At 31.1% G+C, this 8,964-nt stretch overlaps 1 protein-coding gene across 1 annotated transcript; it reads right to left on the bottom strand.

Annotated features, from left to right (window-relative positions):
• Positions 1 to 243: 243 nt before the first annotated feature.
• On the bottom strand, positions 244 to 8,719 carry LOC148313046 (uncharacterized). Its single transcript, XM_088269500.1, has 11 exons — positions 8,650 to 8,719; positions 6,789 to 6,845; positions 6,615 to 6,689; positions 5,896 to 6,063; positions 5,500 to 5,571; positions 5,327 to 5,419; positions 3,309 to 3,476; positions 2,410 to 2,481; positions 1,951 to 2,043; positions 1,287 to 1,454; positions 244 to 387 (listed from the first exon to the last, which is right to left on the bottom strand). The coding sequence occupies exons 1-11, from the start codon at positions 8,695 to 8,697 to the stop codon at positions 310 to 312; spliced, it is 1,092 nt and encodes a 363-aa protein (XP_088125626.1). The 5' UTR covers positions 8,698 to 8,719; the 3' UTR covers positions 244 to 309.
• Positions 8,720 to 8,964: the final 245 nt, after the last annotated feature.

The raw sequence follows: 8,964 nt of genomic DNA, 5'->3' as shown, positions 1-8,964 counted from the left end.
TCTTTAAAAACAATAAAAAATATACTAAAAAAGAACTCCACCGACAAGACACACAATGTGTCTTGGTGGGTAAAAATTATGATTTAAATAAATGCTTACAAATAAAAAAAGCACAAGAGCTTAGTCTTTTTTTTGGAGAAAATATCGTAACTAATTTCAAGATTGTCAAAAGTACAAATCTCTAGCAAACGAATTTATTGTTTTCTTATAATTATGTTAAATAAATTAAAATAAAACAGTGGGTAGAATTGAATGATAGTTTATTGAATTATAATATACATATATTCCGATAATAATATTTTAAACCACTTAAGCCAGAAGAGCTGGAGACACGCATGAGGAAATCATATTGACGGAATTCATGAGGATGTTGATATCTGCTTGCACCTGAAAAATAAATTAAACATTAAAATTTATTTATTTATTTAAACGAAGAACATAGATAAATCACATATCTAATATCCCCGATGACGAATTTCTATAAATCATTTTAGGACATGGTATTAAGGTTAACAAGACTGAAAAATAAATAAAAAAAAGTAACAAAACCAGAGCAAAATGTAAAATATAGAGCAATAAAAACCATAGTTAATAGGCGTTTAAAAACTTTAGATGTGAATATATCTTTCCATAAAGAATTTTTTCAGTATAATCATTGTGGATCCTTGAGTGGGTTCTATTTTATATACATACCATAACGTTCACTCCTTTCAACGATGTCATATATTAAAAATCGTCAATTTTAAGTTGTGTTTTCGGAATGGCCAGAAAATTTACTATATCCCAGCAAAAGCGGAATCTTTTTAACTTAATATTTACTCGCTACAAGGCAAAAGGTGTTGTTTTTGCATTTTGAAGCAAAGGTAAAAATATACTAATTATTTTTCAAATGGAGAAATAACATTCAGGTGATACCTAAAAAGATCTGTTGTATAGTAAAAAATTCAATAAATGGCTTGATATTTATTTTTAATACATTCTTTTATATTTTTAAACTTTTAAACTTTATAACGATCTCCTGAAAAATCAAGTTTTTTGACATATGACGTTGTTGAAAGGAGTGAGCGATATGTAAGACAGCTAGTTAATTTGGGAATAGTCAATATATTGTAAGGAACTTAATCCAAACTCAGTTGTGTTTATCGGCTCCACATGTATTTTTTTACGTCCTCTTGGATTAAAGTGATGAATTTCTCTGTTAAAAATCGGTTTGGTGTTGCTGTTTTTAATGACGAAAGTATTTTATGGGGTCTGTTTTACATACGGATTTAAAGAATTGTACTTACTCCAGCGATCAGGGCGTTTGCGTTAGCCTGGACAGAGTTGACCAAGTCAATCATGCAAGCAGCCTGGCTGATGACTCCGAGAGTCTGGCAGCGGTTGAACTCATCCATGCTGGAGGTGACCAGAGCTTGGAGTCTGCCGACTGTTCCCAACAGATCGGTGACGGCTCCCTGATTGAATAAAATGCATCGAAATAAATAAAACCCATTACATCAATTCAATACAATGTAATAATATACTGCCTACATTTTGAAGATATATAAACTGAATATGCTATAAATCATTGTGGGCAAATCCTTATTAGCCAGCATAAATAGTGTGCAACATTCACCATTCTAACCATGATTGAAGCACAATTCTATTTTTTTTAGAACTCCTACATGTACCATTAATCTCATGAGTTTGCTGGAGCCATAATGGTTGAATTGAGAAAGCTTTTATGTAACAAAGACCTTTTATTTGGGTATATGCAAAATTTTAACCTCGGATTAATTACATACTGAGATACCTCCAAAAAACTTGATTCTCTTTTTTATGCAGCTTTAATTTGACCAGTTATTTTATTTACTACATTTTCATGTATCACATTTGAACACACTAGAAATGTTGTTAATTTGTATTTTTATATTCGATTTCATTTTTAGCCAAAATAACAAATACAATTACCTGGATTGTGGCGAGTGCCTTTTCGAGGCATTCCTTCATGGCAAGAACATCTTCGATGATTCCCTTGTTGTCAGCCTTGTACAGAACTCCAGTCTAAATGAAAATAATTTATTACAATAAATTAAAGTCACATCAATTTGTATATAACTGTTGGACTCTCCTATTTATTTACTTCTTGTGTAAAATATTGATATGATATAAAGTTATAATAATAAAATATGCAACTTTTTTATTTTACTTGGTAAATAACGATTTTTCTTTAAATCTACTGTGACACGTGTTTCGATGCACTCCGCATCATTTTCAAATAATGCGGAGTATATCGAATCACTTGTTACAATAGATTTACGAAATAGTGGTATTTAACAAGATAAACTTAAATTTAAAATGGATAGATTTTACCACAAAGTTGACTGTCAAAAACAGTAAATCAGTTTTCAATTTTCTTATTTAACATACCTCTGGAGCGGGAGAAATGCATGCAGAAATCATACTGACGGAACCCATAAGGATGTTGATATCTTCTTGAACCTGAAAATAAAAATAATTTTATATTTTCCTATTATTTTTTGACATCTCATCAAAGATGAAGAAGAATATGGAAGTCTAGGCATTTACGGAGCTGACGACCATCATAGGCTGGTTTAAAAGTTCACTTTACATACGTGTAACATTCACCAATTCTACCCATTATTGATAGCTACACTACTCAAATTCTTGGAAGTTCTATATAAATATATGAACTAATTTTCAAACATTATTCTTGAATCACTAGAGACATCTATTGGTGAGATGAAAAGAAGCTTTTTATTAAGCAGAAACTCTTATATTAATATGTGAGTTCCGAATCCTGGATTATAATCACACACATGAGAAACTCCGGAAAATATATTTATTTTTATTATTTAAGCTTATAATTTGCCCAGATAATTTATTTTCGCCTCCGTGGTGTAACGGTCAGCGTGTTTAGCTGCCGTGCTGGAGTTCCCGGGTTCGATTCCCAGGGGGGGTAAAAATAAATATTAGTGATTTTACATTGATATATTTATTTAATATTACCCTGGACTGGTTCCTGATAGGCAAGAGTGATCACCTTGCCTTCATGTAAGTAATGATCAAGTTAACACTGCGTCAATTCGATGCAGTGCCCTATGCACCATTGGGTGTGGATAAGGGTTATAAGTAAGTAATAAGTAATTTATTAACAACATTTTGAGTGTCCCCAAATACTTGTTCACAATTTTTGATACTCCAAATTTTGTGAGCAAGTATTTGGACACACTCAAAATGTTGTATATTATCGTAGTAAAAATATTTTGAGGCGAGAAAATCTTAATATAAATTTGATAGGGGCTTACACTGGCGATCAGGGCGTTGGCTCCAGCCTGGACAGAGTTGACCAAGTCAATCATGCAAGCAGCCTGGCTGATGACTCCGAGAGTCTGGCAGCGGTTGAACTCATCCATGCTGGAGGTGACCAGAGCCTGGAGTTTGTTGACGGTGCTCAACAAATCAGTAACGGCTCCCTGATTTAAAAAAAACTCAAAATCAATACATGCACAACAATAAAATACATCAAACAAAATCTAACACAATTCTCGCTTATCTAAGGAACTTTGTTTCCCAGTAAGGCTGTAAATAGTGCTTCTAGTATCCATAAAGTTATTGAATAATGACTTATTTAGAAAATTTAGAAATCCAAAAAAAACCTTAATTCTAAAAATAATTTATTAAATAATATTTATATATTATTTCGAGAAATGAAAATACTTGGGTATTTAAAAATGTAATAATAAATAATATTGGGTTTCAAAAGAACCAAACAACTCAAAAAACCCAACAACTCTTACACTGTTTCTTTTTTATTTATATGTTTAGTCATAAATTAAACCCTGAAGAGGGCAACAGGATGTTGCCGAAACTAGTTGGTTAATAAAAATGTGAGTGGATCAAAACACAAAGTATTTTTATTTCTCGAAATAATATATCAATATGATTCACAAAGTTAATGCTTTCAATATTCAAACAAAATAAAATGTTGTTTCAAAATTCTTCACCTTTGCTTTCCATTTTTGCTTTGTTTTCAAACTCCGCCCCTGGACTAACCCCCTCCCTCTAACTTTCCCCTCTCCTTATATATAGAACAATTTTTTATTTTATATTTTAGTTACTATACAGACCTAAATGATGGAAGATTAACTTCTGAAACATGTATTCTTTAATAAAACTCAAATGGTATAAAACAAGTGTTTTCTTAAATCATTAAGTAACGAGATGAAAAAAAGATTTTCATTATAAGATAATAATTTTTTTTTTAAATTACCTAACGTCCAAGTGACTCTGAAATCTAGCTACGGCTTATACAACACCGTTTATCATGTCCCTACTCAGGTTTCAACTTTATAAGTTTCATAGCCTATGCCTACTTGTGAGTGGATTTACTCTTTATGTTTAAAGTTACTTTAATTTCATGTAACTCATGAGCGAAAATTCTAGTCAAAAACACTCGCAAAAAAGATAATGAAGGTGGGTAGATTTGAATACATACGTCACACAATGTCATACATGATTACACGTCTCACGATAGACAAATAACTAATCAAATAATTTTATAATTTTTTTTCTTCTTCAAACCCTTATCCGCACCCCAATAGTGCATAGGCACTGCATAAAAACGCAGTGTTATCTTGATCGTTAACACATGAAGGAAAGGTGATCAGCCCTTAGCTTCAGGTAACAGTCCAGGGTGATATTGATTAAATATTAGAGTGCAAAAAATTAACTATATTTATTTGACCCCCACTGGTAATCGAACCAGGGACCTCCAGAATGGTAGCCGAGCGTGCGGACCATTACACTACGGAGGCGGACAAAAATACATGAACTATAGAGAATACCATATACCTGGATCAAAGAAAATTCTCCCGTCAGTATTTTTTTTTGTTTTTTGTTTTGTTTTTTAATTTTTTTTATTTGTTTACATTTATTTCAATCACAATTTTAACATTTTTAGAACATTTTTTTGCAGAGATCCACCAAGCCACCTTGTGTGTCTTGTCAGTGGATTTCTTTTTTATTACATTTAAATTGTTCTTAACGATTTTAACCTAATATACACACAAAAAAAGAGCGAAAAATAAAGAATATAAATATTTTACAATTTTCATATAATTAACTCTTGATCATTTACCCATTCCTTTGTTTTCCCTTTGTTCCATATTTTATTTTGACGTCTAACATCCGTCGGCAACATATTAAAAATGTTCGGAACGATATATTGCAGTGTTCGACTTGTTTCGAGTTGTTTTTGATAAGTACGTATTTATTGGGGAGTCAATTTAAAAATATTTAAAAAGTGGTTTTATTATTTGCATACCTGGATGGTGGCTAGTGCCTTTTCGAGGCATTCCTTCATGGCGAGAACATCATCGATGATTCCCTTGTTGTCAGCCTTGTACAGAACTCCAGTCTAAACAAAAATGATTGATTAGGAAAATAACTGTTACATTACTTAAATTATGTTAAATAAAATTAGAAAAATGAATTTACCTCAGGAGCGGGAGATATGCATGAAGAAATCATATTGACGGAATTCATGAGGATGTTAATGTCTGCTTGAACCTAAAAAATGAAGTAATTTTAATTTGTCATAATAAAAAATATTCAAAGCCATAACATCATTGAGTTGTATTGTATATATATTTTTTTGACATCTCATCAAAGATGATGAAGAATATGGAAGTCTAATGAAGAATATGGAAAATCAAAGACGATGAAGAATCATGTCATAGTGGTATTGACGGTCGTCAGCCTTCGTCATATTCTTCTTCATCTTTGATAAAATGTCAAAAAAAAAATTGAAAATAACTCCCATAATTAGAGAAAATCCAGATTTTGTGAACAAGTATTTGTACACACTCAAAATGTTGTATTGTATATACTTACACCAGCGATCAGGGCGTTTGCGTTAGCCTGGACAGAGTTGACCAAGTCAATCATGCAAGCAGCCTGGCTGATGACTCCGAGAGTCTGGCAGCGGTTGAACTCGTCCATGCTGGAGGTGACCAGAGCCTGGAGTTTGCCGACTGTTCCCAACAGATCGGTGACGGCTCCCTGATTGAATAAAATACATCGAAATAAATAATTTATCGATAATCCTTGTCTCAGCTTTGCATTCTTTCCTTATTTCACTATTTGAACATTCTTCTGAGAGATCGCATTTCGACTGCATTTAGTCTACTTTCATCCTTCTTTTGCCAACTCCATGATTCACTTCTATACATTAGGGTCGTTAAGAAAAGTGTGTTGAGATGGTTTGGACATGTAGAACGAATGAGTGAGGAAAGAACGGTAAAACAAATTTATGAGGCGAATTTAATTGGAAAAAGGTGCAGAGGAAGACCGAGAAAAACTTGGCACGATCAGGCATGCCAAATACTCGAAAGCGGTTAGGTTAGGAGTCGAATCAATCGGCGGGTGTGTATGAGGAGATGCATGAACGTGGAAGAGGCGAGGAATGTTTGCAAAGAGAGAGTGGTGTGGCGTTCAGTTCTCTCTGCCTACCCCTGCGAGGAAGCGGCGTGATGGTTAGTTAGTTAGTTATAAATAAATAAACGGCGCTGTAACTTCTGCGTAAATCAAATAAATTCATATTTGTTATGTACCTGAATGGTGGCGAGTGATTTTTCAAGGCATTCCTTCATGGCGAGAACATCATCGATGATTCCCTTGTTGTCAGCCTGAAAAGCATATTTTTGATGGTTTAAAGTGCACCATGACAAAAATTCTTTTTGTTTTTAAATAAAAATTGTATTGATTAAAAAAAAACGTTTCATTACCTTGATGGGTAGGAAAGACTTGATATTTTGATCCTGAATTTTGTGGGTACCAGCACTCTAAAATAAAAAAATATAAATATATTATAAAAATGCAAATGACGTTATCCTTTAGTAATTGGAATCTTTGGAACTGCGATTTTATATCTGTTTATAATACGATTATATTAGCATAAAATGTATGGCAAAATTAAAGTATAATAATAGAAAGTTGTACAGATGGAATATTCGTTTATTTATAAAAGTAAAAATGTTAAAATCGGTAAAAAAGATCATTAAATAGTCTTTTCGCATTTTTTTAAAAACCGTTTTTCATCTTTCTTGTCAGTTTTTAGTTATCATGTAGGTCATTTTATTAATTATTATACCGATATTAATATACTCTTTTTTTCACATTCCAATATCTTAAAAGTTATACATGTAGATATTATTTCAGGATTTAAAGAATCTAGAAATGTTTTGCGTCATATCTAAAACGTAAAACCAAAGTCATTGTTACGTATTTCTCTTTGTTGCAATTACAAAGATAGGAATCCAGAGCAACCTACTAAAAGGCATGAATTGATCACAAACAAATAAATTTTATTCAGCGTATATCCAATGCATAATTTGGATGTCTCGGATGAACGCTGGTATTGGTGTTGTTTTTGAAATTAAGTTCTTGCATTTTCATTTACAAACATTTATGATGGTCTACAGGAAGACTGGGCAAAGTTGATGAATTAGTAAATAAACACATTGAGAAAAATATGCATAGATAAGTGGAACGCATATTGTATTACGGACGGTATAAATCAATATAATGGACGATGAATGTCGATGAAGAAGAAGGCGCTGCGTAGTTGAAAATATATTTTTTTTCATAATCTATCAATTATATACTACCACTAAAATAAAAAAGATTCGTTTTATCAAGCAGTTGAAATAAGAGTAGATTAATATAACATAAAAGACTTTACTATAAGAGAATATAAGAGACTATAATATAAGAGAATATAATATAAGAGACTATTTAATTAATTTAATGTTCAATATCGTCACAAAGTTCACATTTCTGACACCGTCCTGTTTCCATATGTTTTCCCATTTTGTTATTTGATCGAAAAGTATACTACAATTTTTTTCAAAAAATTTTTTTCAACCACAAATAAAAATAATTAAAACAACCTATCGGAAGCTAAAACTTTCTATCAATTTAATATAAATTTAATTTTTAATTTTCATGAAATAACTAGTAATACGGCTTTTATAGTTTACAAATGAAATTGAATGACTACAAAAATATAACAGTTATAGTAGCTTTGTTATAAAATCATTACATTCTTCTTTTAAACTATTTTCATATTATTTATTGATTTGGCGTTTAATTTGTAGAACTCCATTTCAATTTATGTATTAATTTTAAATCAAACACAGATTTTGTCACAAATTGTCACAATATAATTTTAAATGTGTTTTTGTTAATAAAATATAACTTAGTAGACTCAAAAAATCTGTGTTTGATTTTAAATTAAAACATAAATATTTTTATATCAAAAATACTACAAGGATATAAAAAATTCATCGATTCACACAGGTAAGGCATGAATCTTGGAATTCTTTGTAATAAATATAGTTTAGGAAAAGAAGCTGTTTTTAAAACTGGATGGCTTTTTAATTTCGTTAAAATAAAATATTGTTTATTGAAATCTTACAAAATGTTAGCTTTAAAAAAAGAAGATAATTCCAAAATATTTCAAATACATATTTGTCTCTAAAAATCACCTAGTTGTTTCTTAGAGAAAACATGTCGTGTGTAAACTATGCAAACGTTATGTTATGTTGCTAAATATTATAAAAGTAGATAATTAAAATATAAACTCACTGCTGAAGCCACAAGGGCGAGAGTAAAGAAAACCATAAATCCCTTCATCTTGAAGATTGTATCGACCACAGAACCTGGAGCTCCTATTATATGTACACCTTATATACCCAAAAAACTATCAATTTGATAGATAACATTGATTTAATAATCCGATTTTGTTTTGAAAATTGATTGAAAATGGTTTTGCGTATTAAATAGTTATCAATCAGGAGTTTTACGTCATAGATAAATATTTGGGAACTCATTGTGTGACCCTGATTGATTATCAACTAACAGATCTATTAATAACGTATGAAATTAAAGCATGGAGTTGGA

Source organism: Brachycentrus maculatus, unplaced genomic scaffold (assembly GCF_059751285.1).
Source record: "Brachycentrus maculatus isolate JH-2025_06_01 unplaced genomic scaffold, ASM5975128v1 h1tg000024l, whole genome shotgun sequence".
In the NCBI taxonomy this organism is placed as follows: Eukaryota; Metazoa; Arthropoda; class Insecta; order Trichoptera; family Brachycentridae; genus Brachycentrus; species Brachycentrus maculatus.
This window is presented reverse-complemented; position numbering and strand designations above follow the sequence as displayed.